The sequence below is a fragment of the Trifolium pratense genome, linkage group LG4, assembly GCF_020283565.1.
Source record: "Trifolium pratense cultivar HEN17-A07 linkage group LG4, ARS_RC_1.1, whole genome shotgun sequence".
Taxonomy (NCBI): Eukaryota; Viridiplantae; Streptophyta; class Magnoliopsida; order Fabales; family Fabaceae; genus Trifolium; species Trifolium pratense.
The window spans coordinates 15,425,839-15,452,148 of NC_060062.1; the positions used below are offsets into that span (position 1 = coordinate 15,425,839).

At 33.3% G+C, this 26,310-nt stretch overlaps 1 protein-coding gene across 1 annotated transcript; it reads right to left on the bottom strand.

Moving 5' to 3' along the window:
* Nucleotides 1-54: 54 nt before the first annotated feature.
* On the bottom strand, nucleotides 55-25,898 carry LOC123923582 (DNA polymerase epsilon catalytic subunit A-like). The gene is made up of 49 exons (XM_045976277.1): nucleotides 25,628-25,898; nucleotides 24,736-24,801; nucleotides 24,585-24,644; nucleotides 24,318-24,413; nucleotides 23,928-24,088; nucleotides 23,691-23,779; nucleotides 23,362-23,579; nucleotides 22,727-22,813; nucleotides 22,441-22,575; nucleotides 21,309-21,431; nucleotides 20,659-20,742; nucleotides 18,980-19,144; nucleotides 18,692-18,868; nucleotides 18,447-18,560; nucleotides 18,110-18,214; nucleotides 16,240-16,358; nucleotides 15,987-16,128; nucleotides 15,821-15,915; nucleotides 15,492-15,597; nucleotides 15,300-15,379; nucleotides 15,013-15,189; nucleotides 13,816-13,903; nucleotides 13,590-13,670; nucleotides 13,362-13,505; nucleotides 13,107-13,202; nucleotides 12,746-12,946; nucleotides 12,578-12,632; nucleotides 12,350-12,492; nucleotides 11,815-12,266; nucleotides 11,044-11,179; nucleotides 10,763-10,957; nucleotides 10,571-10,645; nucleotides 8,863-9,053; nucleotides 8,536-8,716; nucleotides 8,324-8,388; nucleotides 7,421-7,553; nucleotides 7,229-7,330; nucleotides 6,103-6,186; nucleotides 5,786-5,860; nucleotides 4,763-4,822; nucleotides 4,412-4,674; nucleotides 4,253-4,301; nucleotides 3,922-4,082; nucleotides 3,576-3,642; nucleotides 2,917-3,027; nucleotides 2,591-2,761; nucleotides 2,287-2,499; nucleotides 1,154-1,260; nucleotides 55-637 (listed from the first exon to the last, which is right to left on the bottom strand). Exons 1-49 carry the CDS (start codon nucleotides 25,784-25,786, stop codon nucleotides 274-276), a joined length of 6,621 nt encoding a protein of 2,206 aa, XP_045832233.1. The 5' UTR covers nucleotides 25,787-25,898; the 3' UTR covers nucleotides 55-273.
* Nucleotides 25,899-26,310: the final 412 nt, after the last annotated feature.

Here is a 26,310-nt window from a genome sequence, read left to right on the forward strand (position 1 = left end):
TTGTTCAAATTTTGCTAAATAATGTCTTATAAGTTGAAAAAAAAAAGGGGCATAAATCAAACTAATTGATCAAAATAATATTTCATATATACATGTAGAATAAAAGAATTGATTGCAGTAGTTAGGCACACTGTACATGATTGATCAACAACAAAGCAGGCCAGCTCACTCGTTGCTTTTGACTCCGAGCAAGTTGCAGGGATCTGCTATCTACACTGATAATATTAAATTGCACATCTTAAAGTTTTGTTTAGTCCTAACCTAGACAATTCCTTAAATATTGAGTTCTAACATCCAGGAGGTACATTCTTGAAGAAGTTGAAATTTCTGACGAGAAGCTATGTTGAAGATAACGTGCATCTTTTTGCGAAATTCTGTTGCATCTTCCTTGCACTTAAATGAGCCTGCACATGCACATTGCTCAGCCAAATGTGCAGCTTTCACCTGATTGCACCTGACACAAACAAGATCTTGCAAGTGGTATTGCCGCTCCCTTTGTCGTGCAATCTGAAGAAGAGCATTCTCCATCACCTCACGGTCATAAGGCTGGCCACACTGAGGTACAGCACAATGCCACTCTTCGGTCAATAAAGTCGGATCACGGCACAAGTCCAAATCTCTGCAGTCATTACAATAGCTGGCCCAGAAAAGAAAGGACAAAGTGTGATTATGGAAGTGTTGTTTTATAGACCATGAATAACTTTGTTGTATCCAACATATACGAAGACGACAAAAGCATCATCACTAAGAGTCCAACTAATGATAATATTATGAAAGTTAATGGCCGGCCATTATTAAACAAAATTATAAATTCCAAAGCAAAAAAAAAAGATACAACTGTGCGATGAGGTGATATGAAAATGCCTTGAGTTGTAAGAAAGGGTGCAATGTGAAAATGCCTTCACCTTCACAGTTAATTTCAAATTGATTATTTTACCTATAATCTTTCTTAAGCAAAGAAATTCACACAAATTACAAATCTGGGCCCCAAATAGTTCAAAACATTCACTGATATTATAATCAGTTAATGATTTCCATTGAATAAAAAATATTAAACATGAACTACCAATGCCATTGATATTCCAAAAAATTTAAACAAATCTGTTGTATTCTTTATCATTCATTTAATAGTCAAAAACCTATAAATTCTTACCTGCAGATAACATTAGGTAATGTGAAGGAATGACAAGGATCGTGAAACTCTGCTTCTGGAGCAAACTCCCTGACACGAACATATTTTAATAAATTTTTCCTCATGACCTGCCACATGAAAGACACAATCAGAACTATCACTTCGTTCACCAAGATATATAGAAGTTCAACGGCCAATGAAAATATAAGCCCTTCACTTAAACTATTAAAGCAATGCATGCAAGCTAGCTATATCACTTCTACTTTATCTTGTTTCTTCATTGGGCCGGGGATTAAGAATTAAGCAATGCTCAAATTCAGCTTTGTTCTTCACATTCTAAGCAACATGTCTTAAATATCTTATAAATGTTTATTTAGGATGAAATTTCTTTTATGTGCAAAAGTGAAGTACGCAATCAGCAGTGGCGGTACTTATTTGTAGTACCGTTAGGTATTTTCTATCACAACAATGAAACAAATAAGGCAATGCAAATCCAGTATGTTATAGTTGTTCGTTTTGACTTCAAAGTAATCCCAAAAAACATGCAGAATTCTAAAAATATGAAAACTTAGAAACTCGGTTTTCACCGTGTCAAATGCCAACACAAGAATCAAACAACTATCAATAACTCAAACAGAATAATCTCTTCAATCTCTGTGAATAATACATGCATATTACAAATAAATATGTTATAGACTTCTAGACATACAAGTATTCAAACATAAGACCATAATGCAGAAGAGCCAAAAGTGTATAATATATTAATTAAATATATTAATTATAATGATGTAGATTGCAAGACCCACTTTATAATTTTATTTTGGGTTTTATATCCGTAAATAGGGTTTTAAATTTGGGAATGTTTTAGTCTTATTTAGGATTTAGGATTTTATTCAAATTTTGGATTATCTTATTCTAGCTTAGAATACGAAAGGTCATTAAGTTGTTTGCCTTAGTGGGGGTCTGTAAATAGGCCTTCAGTGTAAACGTTTAGACGCTTTTGAAGATTATATGATCTACAGCATTTCCTAAAAGAATATGTAAGTTTGAGCTAGAGGATTATTCCACACCTACGGCTAAAGGAGTTCTTTAGATGAGTTCGGCCAAGAGGAGAACTCTTGAATTACATGACAATTTGAGAAAAAAAGTATTACATGAACATCATGCTGCACACTTTGGTCGAGGGCAAGGACGGCACAGACATGCTTGATAAACTCCAAGGCTGCATCTCCTCTATGGAGATCACCCGCAAGTTGAGGAAGGCCAGATGATGTACTCGGATCATTTTCTGATCTGCCCATCCCCTTCATATGAAGAACAATATCACGAACAACTCCAAGGAGTTTGTCAGTGAAGTAAGAGCTAATCTGTTGAGTAGAACGCAAAATGTAAGAATTCATTAATAATTTAAATCAAGAAACTGTGCCACTTCAACTCCATATGCTGCCATTGTCATACCTGCTCTTTAATATATTCAGTTATTTCTGATTCGAAAGCCTCTGCTGCTCCAATATTAATTGATGGGGTGCAGGAGTCTCCACTCAGCACTGAAGCCCTGATTGCTGCTTGTTTTCGTGCATAGTTCCAAGGAATATACATGAATTGAGAAACTATGAAAACATAATGGTCCTGCAGAAAACACCACAATATAACCAAAGAAACTCAGACATCAAGCATGCAAAATAGTGCCTGTTTTAAATGAATAACCTTTGAAATCCATTGAGTCGATCTTCCCATTGCATTTAGTTCTTTATTCGAGTTAAAATTCATACTAGGTAACTTACTTGGATTTTTTTTGGCAAGTATTCGGCAATATTCCAACTTGATATTATGTCAACTTGAGACTCATCATCCATGGCTTCATCAGACTTTGCTGGTATTCCACCGTAGTTATACTAGAAGAGAGAAAAAAACGATAGTTTAAGCAATATATTATTGCATGAAGGTTTGGAGTAAATAAAGGAAAACTCAAGTGATGGCAAGATTGCATAACTAAATCCATTTTAAATAGCCTGAAGAAACTACATTAAAGTTTCATAGGAGTATATGGTAAAATATTGATGTTCACGGTGAATTGATTCATCAATTTGGTCACCAACATAGAGCGTTTAATATAGAACATGAGATCTTTTTTTTACGTATAAACATGAGTTCCTAACTTGAAATATTTGCATATAAGAGTATATAGTAAGCTGTTGTAATGCTATACCCACTGGGTGTATAGGTTAAGAGTTCTACGTTCACCTCACATTATTGAATTTCCTAGTTCAATTCTATTTTTAAAAAGTGCCTGACAAACCTGTTCTCATTTATAAATATCTATGACAAACTAGTCCCCAGACAAGTCTAAAGGCAATTCACAAAAGCTTTATAAATAAATTAAGGACCTAAATAGTATCTTCCAACCAAAAACCAACAGGGGAAAAACAAAGCAAGACCAAACCTGGTCCATGAATAGCAATGAGCACCAAAACTGCAGTGGTTCAAGCTCAATCCACTCGAATAGGTCTCTACATAATATGCAATACAAAGAGTTAATAGAGCAAGATAAACCACTTTTAAAGTCCATTAAATGCTAATTTGATTAAAAAGATATAAGAAAAGGCTTGCAATTCGTTCACCACAACTTATATTATTCAATTAAAAAAATGTATAATTTCCATACTTAAATACAGTTGAGAAAATTTCCAACTTATGTTATTCTTGAGTTAAATTATCCCAAAGATTACAAGATTATTTAAACAATAAAAGAAAAATGTTATAATTTTTGTGGCTTCTGCAAGACCGACCTAGATTGTATAGTTCTTAACAAACTATCACAGTATGCTTTGGCTGTAGACAAATCAAATTTTCCAGTGTCTATAATAATCTTCGAGAAGTTTGCAAAAACAATTGTTGCACCCAACTTGCGGAACTCTGCCAACAACAACGCGAAGACCTTGTGCATGACCTATAAATATCAATGGAATCAAAAGACAAGCGGCACAATTAATATGGATGTTTAACCTCAAATATATAAATCACAATTAAGTTAATTAATCAGGGCCAATAGGAAGAAGTAAGAAACTGTTGTACCATCTCAGAGCATCATACCATATGTTTCAACATATAATTGTTTACCTTGTGGAGTAACTGGTGGAGAGCGGGATCATGAAGTTTTGATTGAGGGCTGCAATGAAAAAGAAATGCAGTAATTATACAAATAAAACATAGGGTGGTTGTTAGAATATTATAGACATAATATTCTAGCAGTGGTAAACAAATGAGAATAGTAAAAACCTGCAAAGCCATCTATACAGATGTTGCAATATTGCATCGGCAAAAACATTTCCAGATGTGACTGCATCTGAAAGGCACCGCTGGATCAAATGTTTTAGGACTCGAAACGCATATGTGCATGAAGTAGACTCATCAAAGCCATTCTGACCATTCACAGGAAATGCTTCAGAATCAAATTCATGATCCAATCCTAACAAAGCACCTCCTTCCATTTCATTAACTTGGTTGCATTTTAAAAGGGCATCTACAGCCAGGTGGTGTATCTGCAAATAAATAAATAAATAAATAAAACTACCCATTGAGTTGCAAAAGCATGACTAAATTGGTGAAAGTAATTTCAAACTATCGAACCTTTAGCTCCACAGTAACTTTTCTATAAGCTCCAGGAAACGTACAAACAGATTGGTGCACCTATTTCCAAATAGCATGGCAGTCAAATTCAGGAGTTCCAGACATGAGCATGCTAAATAGCATAATGCCAAATAAAGCATTTTCATTTAAAAATTGAATTTTAATCTACATTTAATGATAAGGAGAAAATAAATATTTTGAATTTAACATGATTTTTGCAAAATTAATTAAAGTTACTTCGAAACCCAAAATTTGGTTTCGAAGATCATAATTTGTTATAAAGGTTTTTCCTTATTTTAATAAACTTTGGTGGGACGTCATTGTTTTCAAGCAACCCTCAAATTTTAGGCTACAACAATCACATAGTGACTAAAAATAAGGGAAAGTCATTCCCAGTTGATATTGTACCAAAGTTTAACCCCCTCTACTATAAATCTGCTTACCATTTGAATAACAGTTTAAAATCTGATAATTGAATTAGAGAGTGGATATTTAACTTAATACCAAATTGTAACTAGAACTGGTGGACCAATCTGGAGTGGTTATTCAATTAAAATAAGAATGTTTTAACTGTGGTCATGTTATAAAAAGCAGCTTCTGCATCATAAAAAAGTAAAAGTATAAATAAAAGCTGGAGTGGTTATTCAATTAAAGCAACTCCAACGAGAGTTACTTGTTGAGTTCAGCAATTGCTTATACTTAGAGTACAAATGAGTATTTGGCTTAAAAGTTATGTGACACAGTTGAACCCACTTAATGGTGAGATAAGAACTCAAAGTGGTTGCACCATTGGAGATGTTCAAATGTGTCATTAATCAAAAGCTAGTTATGGGTAAAAAAAGTACAGCACGTTGTTGGGCATTTTCTTCCATAATAATAATAAATTAATAATAATAATAAATAATAATAATAATAACAACAACAAAAATAATAATAACAGCAACCATAAAAATTGCCTAACAAAGTAGAATGATCAGCATGAAAACATTAAAGGCCAGCAAAAGGTTGGGTCATAAAACAGACCTCATCTAAAAAACAGTTTTCTTCACCATTGTTGCCACCCAAATCTGGAAAACCATCATTAGATATCCAAAGCACCTGGATGATGAACATCTTATTAAGATACAAATGGTAATGGGGTTGTAATGATTTTTTATTTTGTTGGGTTTAACGCTACCCTAAAGTATAAAGAATTAAAGATACACCCATACTTCTGTTGTGAAAGACAAATCATATGGTTCTGGTAAAGGTATAAAACATTACAAACGAAGAAAGGGCAGTAAGTTTCAGTTGTTTATAATATTCAGATTCAAGATCACAAAATCATATAAAACAAGAACCTGTTGATTATCACGCAATGCTCTAGAAAAGAATGTATCCACTGTAAACATAAGCCAGTCAAATTCAAAGTTCCCCAGTGGTACCTGCAAAAGAAATTAAAAAGCATATTGTTGAAACTGATGAAAATCTAATACGTGGATTATTTCATGATTGTAAACAAACATATATACACAAGCTGAACATGAAAAAGAATCTCCAAGAGTCAGAAGCTAGAAAGACTACAGCTAAAAATCTTGTTTATCTAAGGAAACTAAATCGGTCCATAAAAATAATAAAATACAAAACACTCCTTTTCAAACTACAGCATATAATATGTCATGCATACAAACAGAAAAATTGGAGTAATAATAAAATTTGAGTTCAATCATACGAAACCAGCTAATAAGGTGACCTCCACTTATAAACATATTTTCAACACACTTTCACTCCCAGCACTATCGGGCTTCGACGCTCTGTGCGTAGATAAAAATGGTGGGTGGCCCGATAGCAGAAACCTGATAGCTAGTGGCTCAATAGATCTTGGAGAGGCTGTGATACTATCTTAGAATTTAGGTTGAGTGTAACTCAACGTTACAATATCAGCTTGTAAGGTGAGGTTTGTCTTCACTTATAAATAAATCTTCAGGTCATCTGTTATCCAATGCGGGACTCTTAACAGGGTCTAACTCAACCTTATAAAACCAGCTTGTAAGGTGATAATTGTGCCCACTTATAAACACATCTTTTGGTCATCTCTCATCCAATGTAGGACTCATGACACACACTTCTCACGTCCAACACTATTGGGGCTTGGCGTATGGATATAAATGGTGGACGGCCTATTGGCCTAATAGTGGAAACCTAATAGCAGATGAATGTTATACTTTACTCCTCAACCAAAGGATGGTTTAAATATTGAGAGTACAATAAATTCTCTTCTTTGAATTAAGGAAAAAAGATTAAAAAAAAGAAGCATCTAGTAATAATAGAAAAGGCAATAATTAAAGTACATGGATTCACCAACAAAAAAAATAACACTTTGGCATGATTATCTTCTTTTATTCAGTGTGGTGTACCTAAAATTAAATTTATTTTAATAAATAATCCTTCTTTTTTGTAGTTTTACCAAAGATTTCGAGAGCTTACATGGGCATATCTGGATAGAGCAATTCTCTCAGTTAGCCACTGGACCGAGGCCGCACAACGTTGCATTCCAAGTTTAGCAGCAACTTGTTGCCATCCAAGTATCTAAAACCAAAATCAAGTATATTTAAAAGCATAAAAGATGTTTACATACAAACAAGATTGATATGGACTAGCAGATTCAGATCAAATTACCTGATATTGACTATCACGTGCATTAGAAGGAATACTCAGGCATGGAAAATCATCTAGAACTCGAATGCCTTGTTTTAATAGTTGAACATCTGGGCATTCGATGACAGCAACCATAGGCCCATGATGTTCACTCCTATTAACAAGATTATCAAAGTAGAGCAAAATAATTCAGTCCAAAGGATGAAAATAGAAAAATGATTTTTATATTTGTAACCTTTAGAGCTGGGGTACTAGGGGAAAAAAATCAGGTAAGAAAACATCAAAATCTTATAATTATCATCGCGACTGAGCTTAGTTAAAAATTCAAGCAGTTATCTCTCTTAATCTTCTTTTGAACACTATTTGATGAACTTCACTGATACTAAGATGTTAACAATTTAACAAAATTTTATATTTATGGACAAATTGACCATAAATATATTGTTCAATTTGTCTCGACGAATATTTTCAAAATATAAAATTTCCATAATTTTTATAATAGATAATTAAAGATATTAGTGATCAAAGTTATGCATTGGCATGTGTGCAATGGTAAAAAGCAACACTTAAAAAGGAACAGAGGGAGTAATGACTAATTATATATTTGATATGTAGTAATGCTGGAAAGAAGATTTGTCAAATATCAACCACCACAGTAATGCATCGACGTTGCTTTCATATGGCAATAAATTTTCCTACTCATGTAAAGATTATAATGAACTCCCAAAAAAAAAAAATTAGGGTGCATACGTTTAACCTTATTTGCGCTAAGCAATTAAAACCGTCTATACAAAATAGAAAGGCATGGTCATATATGTTGAAAGAAAACCTAAGTTGTGCTACTTTCTTGAATGTAAGGATCAAAAACTTTATGTGCTTCAGATAGCATTGTTGCAAACTAAGACAAAAAAATTAAGAAAATACCTGTGATCATTTATTGCGCTTTGCATTACTGTTTCAGCATCCCTGACAAGTGCAACATATTCCACCTGAATGTAGGATGTAATTATACACATGAACATGAAAATAAGTATATAAATAGACTTTTGTCAACAAAAAAAAAAGTATATAAATAGACACTTAAGTGAAGAAAATTTTTTAAGAAAAATATGATAGGGGAAATGTGGCAGAGTTACCTTAAAATTAATGTTATTCCTCAGAGGTGGCTCAATAGACAAAGTTCTGCACGCATCACGAAATTGTCTTTCGAGAAACATTGGTGATAAGTCCTTGTTTTGGTAGGGATTAACTACCACAAAAGTTATTGCTTGTGACCCGGGAAAATATCCAACATATATAGCTCGTCCCTCTGAGATGCTGAAATTAATAATAGAATGTTGAATATAAAACAATTTCCTTCAAAGATATTATGCAAAGCACAACAAAGGAATGAAATCCATCTTCAAAGCAAATGCAACTTTTATTTTTATCCAAAAATTACGTAGATATTAGGGCACACTTACCTATGGTATAAGTAAAAAAAAGATATTGATTGTTCAAGATAAGCACATTCTGTCGTTGTCTTCATGTGCAATTCACTCAAATTCCATGGCTCTTGTAGGCTACGCTTTTTACCAGTTTTATCCACCTTACAAACACAACCAAGCTGGACTATAGCGTTAAAATCCAGTGGCACCTTGGTTTCATATATTCCCTGGCATAAAAATTGCATCCTCCAAGTTAAATTCAATATAACTGCACCAATCATATATATTTGATAAATTGGAAGGAAAGCTGGTAATATTAGCTCTTCGATGAACCAAAATAACCTACTTGAGAGCAGACATAAAAATAATAACAAGATGTGAAGGGTGCATTTTGCTACAAATGATGTAAATAAGTTGCTATGGGTTTTAGATAAAATACAGAAAAGAATAACAAGAAATATGATTGATAATGATTTGATACAAATGACTAAACACCAACCCCTATTAATAGGGTTATAAGACTCCTAATCCGAAATAAATAGGAGAATATGGAAACAAATCATGATAATAACTAAGAAATGTGGAAACTAATCCTAAGAGATAATCTAAGATGCTCTAAGATAGATACTGATCCAAGGAAATGAACAATATTATAAGATATTATGAGATATCATCCTATATTTTAACACTCCCCCTCAAGCTAAAGTTTATTAAGCTTTAGCTCGTTATAAAAAAAATAATGCATTTCTCCGCAACTAAAAAATAAAGATTGGGAACAAAAATCATATATGTTGGTGAAGTCGGCAAGAATCGCTAGAAATTTAGCTTAGCTAGAATGACCATCATACTGAAAGAAATTTTGTGGCAAGAAATCAAGCAACGACTGTAGTTGATGGTAAAGCTCTTTCTCATCCTAGGTGAGAACAGGTTATTATGGGTTAAAAAAATGCTGGCTCAAAGCCACTAGGTTTGGTCTAGTGGTGAGGGGTTTGGGTAATATGCTAGAGGTCTCGGGTTCGATCTCAGCTCATTCAAAAAAAAAATGCTGGCTCATATTTTATATTGCGGATTTTACCAGTCAATTATGAATAAGTTTTACCTTTACACAATGAAAATATATATATTCAATTGCCTATCAAAATAAGCTAAACCTGTATCAAAATGAAAGAGACTTTAAGCCAGGAAAATTTAGAATGAAGAGGCATATTCACCACCTTGACATATTCAAAAAAGAAGCAGTCTACTGGAATTTGTTGAAAATATATCATGATCTTTGTATTTATTGCATAGGCATAGTATATCACGTAAATAGGAAGTGTGTCATATATTTATATTTTGTAATTAATTACTGCTTTGAGCATGTATCTAATTGACTCTGTTGTGTAGTTAAAACACACGGTTTCACCATATTCCTTTCTAGTTTTCTCTCACTCAACAGAATCATTTATCCAAGGCCAGAACAAATGGCATCTAGAATAGATTAATTTTAACCCTCAGCCCCCAAAAGCAACAAATAATTAAGACAGCCCTATTATTAGATTATGTCTAACTATTAGTTAGAGCAAGAATTGATGGCATGTCATATCACAAAATTATAGGTGATGCAACAAATTGTCCACATAGAAAAGAAGTACAGAACGCGCATATATATATATATATATATATATATATATATATATATATATATATATATATATATATATATATATATATATATATATTGATAATCATTAAGTGCGTGGACCTCAACATCAGGATCTGCTAGAAGAGCGGCAAGTTTTTTGCTTTCTTCTTTATATTGCTCTTCATTAATTGTGACCTACAAAATTTTCAAACCAACATTAATACCATCAACTGAAAAAGGGGGGAAAAATCATCGGAAAATCTTTCAAAAAATGTTGGAGGGGGGAGGGGGGAGTAATAACACCACCAGTACCTCATACAGATTATAACTATGTCTTCCATGAGGAAGAGTCTTGTTGACACGTTTGCCAGAAAACTCTTCATTTTGTGATCTGGAGTTAAGGTAAAAGACTCTAGGAACAGAAATAGGAATCTTGAGCATAATCCCATCAACAACCACCCAAGCAAAAAATTGGCCAACTTGTGAACTGTGGACTAGCTGTATTATCTGAATCACACGAATATTCAAACAGGAAAATTTCAAAATCATGATAGTCACAATGTAAATCTGACTACTGCAAAATTAAACATTACCTGCCAGTGGCACCGTGTTAGGACTACCTCGTTCCTTCTAAAATATGAACTGACATTAGTTTTGCCGTGATTCATCTTACCATTAGATTGTTCAAGACTGCCATTTAAATGATCAGATCTCTTTGAATTCTCCAATCTGAGAAAACCAAAGCTCATCCTTAATACCAATCAATAATATATTTGGGAGCTCATACATATAAATCACATTGATGAAACACATCTATCATTACAGTCAGATTTTCATCCAGTAACAAATGTTCAATGAATAGGGCAAAAAATGGCAGGCAGGTTGTACAATCAGTAACACAAACAATTAAGAATTGCCCTTTTGCTGGTGGCCGTGCTTCCTTGAAAGAAAATTTTGTGTAACCATTTATGAGTATCCCATTTTGATTTCTCCAAAACTTTGAAATAGTAATAATCAATTCTCAAGATGCATACACGAGACTTTGATCAGGCTTACTCCAAAACAAAGCAAATGCCCAGTATGGGAATGCAAACTTATTAATTTGGCCAAAAGCCCCTTTTGAACTATTGTCTCTGTTTCCCTTATTGATTATCAAATAATTAGTTTATCAAATAAAAGCACAGCAAACAAATTCATCTTCAGTAAAACATCCAGCAGACGTTAATTTAAATCATTTTATCTCTTTCTTTCAAATAATCTATGATTATCTTTTGGGACTTACACTTTGAATGAGATCCACTCCAACGAACTACCTAAACATTGATGCATAAAATTTAATATTTACGTAGCAAAGAGAACCATACCTTTGCTTCTTTCTCTTTCCCAGCATACTTTTCCACTTTCTCTTTTTTATTTGAAGCCATCCTTGATAATCTACAATTCTATCAACATTTTCGCATATTTCATCTTGTTGTGACACTGAAAGTGGCTGATCTATGTTGCTACTGCCAATATGCTTCTCTGTATCTTCTTGACCATTGAACTTCTCTGAATGTTGTTCATGGTTAGCTTTGTAATGCCGTATAATTGGTCTAGGTCCAGATGTAGAACTCCTCCCCCTGTTTCCAAAGTCCTCCATGTCATTAACAATCTCATCCTCCATGCCATTAGAATCATTATGCTTTTTTGTGCTCTCATTCTTGTTCATTGACTTAAAGGTATCATCTATTTTTCTTTGGCGAAACTTGTCCTCCTTCTCACGGACCTTCTTATGCAACCAATCAGGATGAACAACCCTAGGGACAGGATTTGCAACCTGCACGCGTTAAACTCATCATAAATCATTAGAACAGACAAAAATGGTTTATTTCGAAATTCAGAAAGAAAAAATTAACAAACCTTTTGCATTGCAGCAGGAATAGTGATAATTTTCTGAATTGCAGAACCAAGCCGCTGCTTGTAATAGGACCAGTCAATTATAGAGCGAATGCCAACATCTGATGAGACCTTGCACCATTTTCGGACATAGAACTTCATTACTTCTGCAAAAATTATGCATACACTTTCTTATTTAAAATGTAAACAAGAATAAATAGCTATTTGTTCCTTAAAAAATAAGAAAGTTACCAGCATCAGTTTGAAATATTGCCACAGGAACAGCACGCTCACTTACAGGTGTTCCCTGCAAAGACAATGGTCTTTAGATGATAGTCATTAAGCAATAAACAAGCAGATTATTTCGATGAATGAAACAAATGTGATTCATGAAATTTCCAAATTAGTCATAGATCACACCTTAGGTTCACTTGCTACTATGTACTGACATCGAAGACCTTTATCTTTGACCATTGTATCACCAAGAAAGTCAGCAAGACGTTTAGCGGTGGTAACAGCACAAGACTTCTGCTGACCATAATCAGCTAAAGACTTGCTCATGGTACTTGATTCTGATATATAATCAAGCAACTCACTATCTGCAATATCCTTTCCTTGGTTCTGCACAACAAGAAGAATTTATATAATAAGGACACAAAAAAAAGGAATCTGGAAGAGGCCGTCAGTATTTTCAACTAACTAATTTGAGAGAAAAAAATATATCTTAAAGCCCGTAATACTACAATTACAATAGACATTAAGCCATAGATCTTTAGCATACATCAAGAAGATCGAGCCAGCGGTTTGCCACATAAGCAACTTCTGAATAGCATTCCTTCAAGGTTGAGCCATGGAGAAAGTTCTCAAAAAGCTCGGCCTGTTGAAAAACAACAACTTCAACTGATCACTCTAACTTTGTGTTAAGAACATAGTAAATAACAATTAAAAAGGACCTGAACATTGAACAATACCGGGAAAAACACAATTCCCACATAGAATAAAAATATAGCCTGAAATGAGTTTATAAAGAAAATACCTGGAAAACTTTGATTAGCTTCAGTTCACCTCTGCGCTTGATCTCAAAACCTTTCAGCTCCGCAAGGGATCCATCATCATTAAAAACAGCATATCGCTTCTTAATTAAAATTCCTTCCTCCTTGGAAGCAGGTATGATCATTGCCTACATCAAAGAAAACCGTACAATTCATTTAAATATATTGAAACTCAGGATAATATTTAATCTCAAATTGCTACTCCATTTTACCTTGTATGGTCCATCCACCTCAAATTCAATAGAGCATTCACTATGAGTTGTATAAGTTTTCCTATTTGGATCTGTGAGTGTCTGTCAGAAAATTGGAAATAGAAAAAATGATGTAATGACATGTAAAATCAAGGTAACTGAAGACTACTTAGTTTAAAACAAAGAAGCAGACGTACTTGAGTCATATTGTGAATTAAATCATTTACGAATAAAATTACAAGCTCACCTGGTACTGATCGTTTGTATTATTTATTGCCACGTCAACATTAAGCATAACACAAGGGTATGAGATTGTCAACTTCCTTTTTGAGTCTCTGAAATACATAACAATATGAGTAAGCATCTAAAAAATTCTAAGGATGGCATTTGAAATTGTTGAAAGCTTAAAAAGAGAGGAAAAAAAACTTTTTGAAATATAGGCAGAGTGAAAAGCAAGACGAAGCACATTTGCCTACAGCCTACACCTGTAATTATAGTAATGTTGGAGGGATTAACTAGTATATCCCACTATACTAATTAGCAAATAGCCACCAAAATCATTGACGTTAATTTTGGCAGTCAATAATTTCCTAAACAATCTTTTTATATAAAAACTTAAGCAAAGTTTATCTTATAATAGACAGCATTCATGCTGCTAAAATAGAAATATTAAATTACAACATCAAACACTGTTTTTATCTGTGTGTGGATCCATTTATTATAAAAGCAACTCTTATCAATATCATACTCGATTAAATAATTATTTTGTAAATAATAAATTTTATCAATCAGTCTGTGAAATTGAAAATTCTCATGTCAACACTTGAAAGAAAGAAAAGGGAGAGACATTGAGCTAAGAATATAATTGGTATGGCAAAGAAATAGATGACACAGAACTTGTACCGATTTTTGGATCGGTTTGGATTTGAATACACCTACTTGTACATCCCTCCCAAATATTGGTTCTCTCATTATTGTGCCAAAGCGGTCAACTAAGGGACCTTTTTCTCCTTCTCCAATATCATTAGTTTGTAATCTTAGAGTATCTTAATTAAACTACTTCCTAAGATTAGTTTTAATTACTTAATTAAACTACTTCCTGATTTCCCTATTTATTTATAAGTAGGAGGCTTGTATCCCTATAAATAGGTGCTAGTGTTTAGTCTTTTGTATCAAGTTACTCTAAAGTTTAGTATACCATATTACACCACAATCATATTTATTTTCCTTATTTTATCTAAAATGCATAAATTCAAAAATATGCATGCAATTTTGTGAAATGGATCTGTTTAATGATAATTTTCAATTTAGCAATTGGATTGAATAAATTTGCAATAAGTATGCATATTTAACACCTGATATTGACAACTGCAGACTCCATACGTGTGTGTGTGTGTGCATAGGATGCATAAACAGCCACATAAAGTAACAACGTGGAACATACATTGTTTTAAAAGTGAAATTTTCTGGAAACGATCCAGGAAGTGCACACCAGATACCATCGGTGTCAAGTTCAAGTGGTTTTCCTATTTTCTCTACCAGCAAGCGAGCATTTTGAATTATTTTTGCACCAGTATATGTGACAACACCAGCCATTTCCATGGAGTACCATCTTGCACCCCTGCAATAAAAACATTGATGCTCAAGATGATTAAGAAAGAAAAAAAACAGCAAATTTTATTGAAATCCCAATGATGAAACTCAGGAACATATGAAAGTCAAAGTACTCACTTGCGCATTACGTATCCATAAAAGGAATTAAGAATACACTTGTGAGCAAGTTGCAAAGAATCATAAAGCACTACCATGTCCTGATGCATAAAATAATCAAAAATGAAATCCCAACACCGTAACATATTGTTAACAATAAATTGAGTAAATTGTGAAAGAATCAACAAGCAAGCCTATTAATATCATTCATACTTGTGCTTCCTGGATCTTCATAGAATTTCCACTGGCTTTAGCCTCTGATAGTTTTCCCTTCCAAACCTTGTTAAGGCCTTTATATTCATACCTCCTATCCCGGAAACTTGAACCAGATAGGACAAAACCTGGGTTAGTATGACAAGCAACCAAAAAATAGTGCAAGAGAAACCTAAGGGGTTCTTAAGGGTTAAACAAACCAAGTTAAATCTATCAGCTGTAAATAAATATGTTCCACGGATTATAAACATCTATGGACATCTGCTCAAACTAGATATTGAAAGGGTAAGTTTTTTATACAAAATTACTCTTCAATGATCTTAACGCACCTGCGAACAGTGTCAACATAAAATGGATTTTCGCGCATGCAGATTCCAGCTTCACGGAGTTCGGTAACTGGCTTGTCAAGTACCCGTTTATATGCCTGAGGAAGCCACTATGGTTTAGTATGCCATACATTATTTAAAAGGAATGTTCAATAAATCAGCCATTAACCTTTTGGCAGTATTTCTTTAAACGATCTTTCAGTCTTGTTTGTTGCTCGACCTTGGGCAGGTCAAGAAAAGATTTTGATGACCTTTCATTTGTCCCATCAACAAACTCTGACTCAATTTGCTTCTTTAGATGATAATAGTCACTGAAAGGATTTAAATAAATACACTTGTCAGTCATTTCTTATATTTTTCACATATTTGAGCAAAACAATCTGTGGTGCAGCAACATTAACAAAAAAATTTGCAAATTATACCTTTTCTTTGCCGTGAATGTTGATCCACGCCAAACCCACTCAAGCTTGCGTAGACAAGTCTTTCCTGGACGGTTAAAGTCACATGCAGTGCAAATTTCATCTGTAACAATTGATGGAGGCTGCAATCATGAAAAAATCCGTTAGGTCTTAGGGTATGGGAAATTTATATTCATTGCAAATTCAAAATCCAGGATTAAACTCAAAAAGTCAAAGTGAAACAGAACAAGCAGAAAACATACACATCTTTCAATTATCCCCCAATATTTTTATATAAAATACTGAGCCACATTAAACTTTTGGCTACAAAATGCTAAGATGATAATCACCAACTTTTTACATAAAATGATTATCACACCCTTGTACTTAATGAAAATTGTTGAAGTTACGGATTTAAGATAAAAGAAAGAAAGAAAGAAAGAAAGAAAGAAAGAAAGAGAAATAATGAGGACTTTGAATATGATAATAGTGTAACATGATTGTTAATTAACTTGATACAAAATACTAAGCGCTAACTCCTATTTATAAGGATACAAGACTCATAATTGAATAGAGAAATAAATCATGGTAATAGCTTAGTACTAACGAAACTAATCTTAAGAGACACTCTAAGATTAGAAACTATTCCTATGAAATAATTCAGGAAATGCTAACACAATATTAAGATATTACAAGATATTTCATATATTTTGATGTGAAACCGAATTACAGACACATTAAATGAAAAGAAACAGAGTAAAAATAGAAGAAAGAGTATATTATTTCTGGAAATCAAAGGAAAAAATATAATAGAGTGAAGATCCTATTGTCCAGAGTTAAGCTCCTTCAAATAACCAATGCTCTCTACCCCTAACATACCTCACAACATTACTCTTGCCAACAGTTATAAGGCACAGGTTACTGGTATTGGTCAAGCTTCACCTTTGCTATCTCTATCCTAAAATTATATGTTATATATATCTGGTTTTTTTAATTTGATTTCAATAAGTAAACACACTTGCTCTCTCAACTGTTCCATAACATTTTCTTCTGGCTCTTTCTTTATACAAGACTGAAGTACCAGAATCCAGAAAGACAATTAGAACAGGATCTGAATCACAGGGTCTCTATTACCCTCACCCATCCACTGTTTGTGGTGTTTGAACTTCTCAATGCAAGTTTCTTGCGCTACCAATAAGGACTCAATCTCATGATTCTCATCAAACTAAAAGAATCCAAGCTAGATGTTCTTATCAAGATTAAAAATTTATAATTTAATTTTAGTTTCTAGGTTAGATTGATTTCTTTTTCGTTTGAATAAAATAGATCAGGATTTTTAAAAACAAACATGGTATTGTCAAAAAAAAAAAACAAACAAACAAACAAGGACATTCTTGTCATTTTAAAAATAATCTGATTTTTAAAAACAAACCAAGGACAAAATTATTTCATGTCTTTCTTTTCCCTTTCTCTCAAACCAAACAATATTTCTCACATCTTTCTCTCTTCTCTTTCTCTCACACCTCTTTCTCTCTACACATTTTCTTCTTTTTGCCAAACACAGCGCAAGAGACTGAACAATCACCTTCACTTGAATTTCTTAGTTCAGCTTTGAGTTATATTATTGCCTTGGCCCTGGTGTGTGAATGGAATGCGAATGAATCTTATTGCATAGTTCATCTAATAAAGCATGAATTGAAAATCAAAACATGATGCAGAATAACACAAGGCAGAATTGAAGATCAAAAGAATCGCAACCAAATGAGAAGGAGAAGATCTTGAAGATCCCAACAAAGTGTGAGCCGTAATACATATACTCTTAACAAATTTTCATTGGAAAACCATGCATATTCTGCTAAAGACCAATATTATAAATACAAACATCATAATATACCTGAAGTCGGTTTGTTAAAATTATATTTGGATACATTGCAGCTACATCCAAATGATAAATGAGTGGGCATTCGTCACGTATTGGGGCATCTCGTAATTTTACAAGCTGCATGCATAGAGAAATAAGTGATGATAACTCCTAATGATATGCATATTATAATTTTCAATTGTTCACCGCATAAAACAAATGTACTATTCAGGGCCACTGTGATAATATCAAAATAACAAAAAGTGATTTCAAAAATATATGATCAAGCAATAAAGTTACAAATTTAGATAGGATTATAGGAAATTAACCATGCATGAAAAAATAGCCAGCCAAAAATCATAATCAGTACCTTTTCCATGATAGAATTCTTCACTTCATCATAGTTTGAGACAGAATCCAAATCCATCTTACCCTCTACTCTTATAGCATATTGTAGATCTCGATCAAGGTTGTTGATCAATTGCTGGAACCACATCACTCCACGGTTAGTGAAGCATATTTACAGAAAATATAATAAAGCATGAACAGTAAGTTCTATAATGAAGGAGTGCACAATCACTAGTGAAGTAGTAATTAAAGATGGAAACAACAAACCTCAAAGGCAGATGGCTCGAGTGAAAAACTACATGGAATATCAGATCTAAATACACCACTTTCTAGGCATTCAACATGGCCACCTATGTACGTCTCACTCTCAAGAAGATGATTCTTATAAAACTTTTCCGCATCAGATTGGTGCTTGTTAGGGCAGATGACATTAGCCTTGTATGACTGTAATACGTGTGGAAATAAATAAAATGGAAAGTAAAGGCCTTGAAATGGGAAAAACAAAACAGAAAGAGAATCAAATTCAATAAAAACATGCAAAGACAAAGAGCACACCTGAACCATAAGCAACATTTCGCAGAGGGTCCCACTGCCTTTACGCAAAACCTCATCTGGTGACATGGGTATGATAGTGGCAAGAGAGAAAATAAAGGGATGAACATAAGTTGTATATAGGTAATATGTTGACACTGCATCAGAAACAGAATAGGAAGCCATCATCTGCAATAACAATTCAAATCAAAGAAGAAAAAACATAAAATGAACAGGATATCTCATGGCAGGCATGATAAACCAAATGCATAACTATATAGATTGAAAACTCCAATAGTATGGCATACCCTAAGGAAAAAACAATGCTCACTTCCAACAATAAAAAACTTAGGGTCTAAACAGTTCCTCTACATATGGTATTCTTGTTTTACTTTACTTTTTTGGCATTAAAATGGATCTTGTCATTTTAAAAAAGAAAGCAATCATTAAACTTCAGCATGTCATTAACTACGTAAAAGGATACAAAACATAACCCCAAAGTTGAGCACTACATTATTATTTTTGGAAGAAAAGTTGAGCACTATATTTGTCAGAAACCACAAAGACCCTAGAAATTAGCAGACAACAAGCTCAACCACCACAACCTATTGCATTGCATCAGATCATATTAGGAAGATGAGACAACTATGTCACCATCCATCCGTCACGGGCAGCAATATTGGGCTTGGTGCGTGGAAAGTATAGTGGGTGGCCTAATGAATAGGCTATGATACCATTTATGAATTACAGGGAAAGGGAAACAAAGGAAGAGAGAAAATTCTATATTGAGTCTCTAACGGACAGCTTTATTAATGATTACAAAGGAATGAGTATTTTTAGGGGGAATGCATCCTAACTGATTTGAACTCGGGTAGTTACATTGTTCCATCAACATTATAACAAAATTAGATTCGGTTATTGAGTATCTTTATTATACACTACTACTACTAGTGTTCAACGGGTACTATAGTGTCTATCTCTTTGCATTTCTCAGTCTTTAATTTTCCGTCCCGTCTTTTTTTCTCTTTGATTAGGTAATAAGGAAGGGCAATTTTGTAAGTAAAATAGTTTAGATAAACGGTACAGTTTGAAAAAAATCAGAGCTATACCAAAAGTTGGCATCCCATTTATTCATATATATAAAGAAAAAAGTCAAAAAACAATTATTTGAATGAGTAAAAATGGGAAAAATTATAAATAAATTTAGATAAAGGGTAAAATTGAAAGAGAAAAAGCTACACTAAAAGTTGGTATCCCCATTGTATAGTATATAGAAAAATAATTTAGATGAAGGGTAAAATTGGAAGAAAAAACTACACTAGAAGTGCGTATCCCCTTTTTATATAGTTTAGTTGTATAGACAAATTAATTAACAACTAGTTCAAGAGGGATATAAGGGTGGTTGGGGTGGGGGAGCGATAGGAGGTTGAGGGTTTGAGCCCCACCTCCTGCATAAAAAAATAACAATACTAACAGTTGTTGATTAAAAAAACACCTAATTTAAGCATAATCATGAAGGTTGTGCAAACATGAAGAAAAGAAAAGAAAAAGACATTCAAATATACAAATGACCACTATTCATACTAAATACTTTACGACAACTTAAAAACCAAAAACTTTGTACTGCTTACAATGCTCTACCCCTAGTGCTCCATATAAAACCAATTTAACAAATAAAAGAGACATCGCCTGATCACTCATACCTGAGGTTTTTCCTTTGCAAATCGTACCATGTCCTCAGGGTTCACCTCCTCTGGATCATAACCTAACTTGGCTTTTGTTACAGCCTAAATAAAAACAAAGAAAAATATCACAAGGAGAAAGGAAAAACTTGGTTACACATAAATTAATGAGCATGTGACTTATACTTTTATTTAATATAACATGTAAGTCTTGGGTGGTTTTATTTATCAACATTCAATCCTTAAATTGATAAAGAAAATGTTAAATATATGAACTCGCAAAATATGTTGCAATATTTGGGGGGAATCCATATCTAACTATGTCTAAGCAAGTTAAACAATAAGAAAGTCCGACAATCCGACATGAATATCAACAAAAGACTAGTTTTCTTTTGGATGAATTGAAAGAAAGAAAAAAGTGTCATAAAGAAATTTAGTTAAAGACAAATAGACAATTAATAGAGTGACCCTAATCATTATTAAAATAAATTAGGCAAATGCTAATGAGTGCCCCCGGGGCACTCTTTAAGACCTTAAATAGTAAGTTTTTTATAGAATTTTTATGGGAATGCGTAAAGTCAACGCATTGGAAATGGTAGTGTTTAATTGTTTGAATAAAATGTTTCGTTAATTATTAAACAAGTGAGAACTTGTGAGTGTGAATTTTGTACCTTGAGGCCTTGGCTCCCCTGAGGAAGATAACTGTCACGTTTAACCCATGCAAAACAATCTAAATGGGGAGCAAATTTAGCACGACATTCCCCTTGATTCATGTCACATTGAAACCCCAGTTCCTGCAAGATCGATAATAACAGAAAAATAAAAGAAATAGTCGATTAACAAGCTAAAAGGGAAACAACAGAATTAATATGCTTCAGAATAAAGAGTGGATATAAAAATGAAATTTCAAACATACATGGTTTGTCCCATAATGTATATGCAAAGAAAGTGACTACACATATACAACTATTGCACAACAAAGTCGAACCCAACCTCAAATACTATGAGAATCAATGTCTTTGTTAAAACGATAAACTCTTGGTTCAGTCCGTAGAGAATTATGAAACTATTCTTTTCATTTCTTAAATTCTAAATCTTACAATCATAGATAGATCAATTTATAGATTTGTTAAACCTTCAATATCTTTGAGTTAGTTACAAGAATTGTTATAACCTATAAGTGTTGTCTATGTTATTTACAGTGTCCAATAACTCTTAGAATTTGGGTTGGGCCCAACTCAACCCTACAAAACCGGCTTGTAAGGTGAGGATTGCCCCCACTTATAAACATATTTCCAGGTCATCTATAAACCAATGCAGGACTCTTTCACACACCCCATCACGTCCAACACTATTGGGCTTGGTACATGGATATAAATGGTGGGTGAGCCGATAGCAGAAAACTGATAGTAGGTGGCCCAAAGGATATTAGAGAAGGCTCTGATACCATCTTAGAATTTGTGTTCGGCCTAACTCAACCCTACAAAACTGGCTTGTAATGTGAGGATTGCCCCTACTTATAAACATATTTTTAGGTCATCTCTCAACCAATGCGGGACTCTAACAATAACTAACTAGTTCAGTCAGTTACAGGGCAGTGCTACGCTATGTAAAGTCTACTGTACTTGCAATACATATGAGCTACTCTAGTATCTCTAATATCGTTTAAGTTGATAAGCTATTAATGAAAATGAAAAGAAACAAAGAATTATGCATACATGGTAGAACATACACTTTACTTATTTACCCACATAATTAAAGCTAGAACTGCCAAAAAAAAAAAGGAAAAGGTTTGCAACATACATCACTCATTTTCAACCCGTGATGGGCTGCCCGTCGTTCCAGGAATGGCCAATCAAAGAAATCACCGTTATAAGTCACATAAATGCCAGGTTTCACCTCTTGCATATGCGAAAACCACAATCTAAGAAGCTCAATCTGCCAAATAATATCGGCCACAAACCCAAAAAAATTAATAAACCTGAACAAAATGAAAATCATCACTATAAAACAACTTGGGGGATTGGATTTTCAGAAGAAAAAGTGCATATGATATACCCATCATTTATAGATTCACTTATATGATTACCTCATTTTGAACATTTGTCACTTTGAAATACCCTTCAAACTCTGGTTTCGGAGTGAACTCTAAATCCTCTATATCATCCCCAACACACTGAAAAAAAAAAAAAAAAAAAACAGGGGAAAACAACACTATTATTTAAGGTCCGCCTAACCTATGATAATGATTAATGCTTTAAAATGCATTTGCTGAACACACAACTACAGGATCAATTAACAACTATTTTTAATGAGTTAAGAGTTAAATAATTTATTATTATTCTACTGATTCTTTTTTGAACAACTATTCTACTGATTCTTTGCCTGCATTTTATGCACAATTTGGCAGTTAAATGGATTACCAATTTCTAATTGTACGTCTTAAATTTTAATTAAAATCACAACATTGTATTGAGATCAATCTTGTGTGCACCCCGAGTAGGGGTGTTTGGGAATCGTACAACCACTAGAAAGTTAATGATCTGAATAACATTAAACACTTGCGAAAAGAAAGAGAGAGCAATCAAGAAATATTAATCATCATAAAACAAAAGATAAGAGACTTCTGATGAAACATGTATTTTCCAATTTTCTTTGTGATAATAGAAGAGTAACAGCATGATAGATATTGCTCAAACATTAACTCCTTCCATTAATACTTGCCTCTCTATTTATGATTAAATACCCTTGCCTATCTACCATATATGAAATCATCATAATTGAATCATAGTCAGCATCAGGAAACTTCAATGGAAGTTTTGTGGTTTCAATATCAAATGCACAAACACGAACTTCAGCACGCTGCAGAAGATCTGTTCTCCTCTCAAGTGTAACCCCGTCATTGGACACGCCAACATCATACCACAGACCACACCGTATATCTGGGTCACATGTGATTAAGAGTATGATGATAAATATAGATATAACATGGAAATTGAAGATGGGATAATTGAATATATACTGAAAACAAGTGGATAAACATAAAAACTTACCGTTGTCAATAGCAAAGCGAACATGGTAAGGAACATCATATTCACGAAGATCAATTATGCAATCTAAAAAGTCTTGAAGTTTCTGTTCTCTGCTAAGCAACAAGCGGGGTAGGATCAGATCAGGTTGCAAATTAAAGTTAAAATCCACTTAGATAATATGCACTAAAAAATGAAATTACATTGGTAAAGGCAGTAACTTCAATCTAAAAATTTATTAGCCCGTGAAACTTGATTTACCTTCTCCCCGTTAATATGGACTCATAGGCTTCTGCAGCATCAGACTTCGCCTTGTTTCTTTCAACAACATGCATCAGGTCATTCCTCACAGTCATCAGTTGTTGCACAGTATCAAATGAAAGCTTTAAATAAGACTTTCTCAATCCAGACAAATGGTTTTTCTGTTCAGAACCATGAAAATAATTCAGGGTCCATTTATGAGGAGATACAAAATAAGCAACTATGCATGGCCTAATTGATTGAAGCAAAATGAAAACTTAAATGCAAACTGTGTCATGAACCATTTTGACTTAGCCTTCTTAATCTCTTGAAGCAAGCAAATACATGATAAAATCCAAGAAAACAGATTATCAATGCTAAAATTGTATAAGAGATGCATAAAATTCTTACAAGATCCAGATCTTCCTTTTCTACGATTTTAATATCTGCAATCTGGCTTTCATAACGTCGTCTCAGGTATGCGTCAACATCCATCTCCATTTTATTCTATTAAATTTACAATAATCACAATTAGCATTGTAAATGTGGCGGTTGTCATAGAATAAACACCAAATCAGCATAAATTTGTAAAAGCAATGAACATATATGATTGGATAGTCACAAGAGAACAAGCTTAGACCCATAGCATTGTATATGCATGCGAATGTGCTCACTCACCTTTGTAGCTACGTAGAAATAAGGGCGAAATCTGTATTTTGTCTTGAATGAGGACCCATCCTGCAAGCACACTCCAATCAGTAACGTATTTAACAAACCAAGTCCCTCTTTTGATGGAAAAACTAGTAAAAGCATTTCAGCCAAAAAATACCTGTGTGACAAAGTAAAGATCAACGCAGCTATAGGCTTTGCGGGTATCCTCATCCTCATAAGACGACTGCAAAGCATAGTAAAGCACGTATAAGTCCGTTCCAAAAAAAGTATTACATCAAACCAACTTATTGTGACTTCATAATTAAAAACTGAAAAAAACAACTCTAATCCAAGGAAAAACGCAGCAAAACGAATTAGCATATAATGTTATATTTCAATAAGAGATTAATTTTGATGCACCGTTGATGTAACACATTTTACACCATCAACCAATCACTAAACCATCATTTATATGACTTTTTAGGTAGATAAATACCATTAAAGTCAAATATTTTTAACTATCCCACAATTACAATTGATTGACAGTATTTTACACTATCGGTACATATATCAATTAAATACTTTCAACATTAGAGTAGCAAGACACGATGTAACATTAGAGTAGCAACATACGATGTTCCGTAAGTGTAGCTCAATTGGTAGCTACCAGGGACATTATTTGCAGGGACCAAGGTTCAAACCCCAAATTCCCCACTTCTCCACATTCAAAGTGTGCAAGTCTAGCTACTAGGCTACTTAACCAATAAATAATAGTAAATAAGATACTTAGAAGCACGAACATGAATGTAATTAGTAAATTATACTACCTGTAACGCAACAAGAAATGCACAAGTAACAAAATTAATAAGTAATTAACAGTTAAAGTACTACAATTTTTCTATAATTTATGGAAGTAACAGAAGAAGCTACATTAAAAACAATTTCATTTCATTCATACCTAATCGATTATCACAATAAGCAACTACGAGGTTCATCAATTCAGCAGTATAACTAAAGAAAAACACTAATTTATGAATCTAGAAAGCACGCAACAAGAATTTGATACTTACGGATGAAAAAGTGAGTAACCATCCAAGTCGTTTTTCTCCTTCTGAGAAAATATCAAACCCTAGTTTTGCTTCGAGTTCTTCTTCGGCGGTGTTGATTAGTTTCTGCTTCTTGGAAATTCGGTTGTCTTTCCGGTCCCATTTCCGGCCATCGGAGTTCATGATTTGGTATGAGATCGGAAAATCTCTGATTAGTTCTTTGGAATGAAGTTGTGATTTGGCGCTACTGTTAATCTCGAATAGAAGAGAAACCCCCAAACCTTGTGGCGAATTAATGTTCGTGGATTTTCCCGCGCTTTTTCCTTGTGTTTTTTTTTTTTTGTGGCAAGTAGACTTCACTTTGTCATGCCAATTACGTATACGCCCTCGGGAAATATCACCTACCATTGTAAAGCAAAATGTAAAAAAGGTAAATTTGGAAGATCAAAGTTTAGCAATTGAAATTTGGTGGTTAAAATTAAGCAATTAAAATATGAGGGTCAAAATTAAACAATTATAAAATTTAGAGAGTTAAAACTGGATTTAACCTTTAATTTTAGAGAGATCATTTTTTTATTTTATATTATTTATTTTTAACGATATTTATTTATTTATATAAGAAAAATAAAATATAAATATTTTATTTACATATACATCGATATTTATTTATATACAAAAAATAAACTATAAATATTTAAATTTTTTTA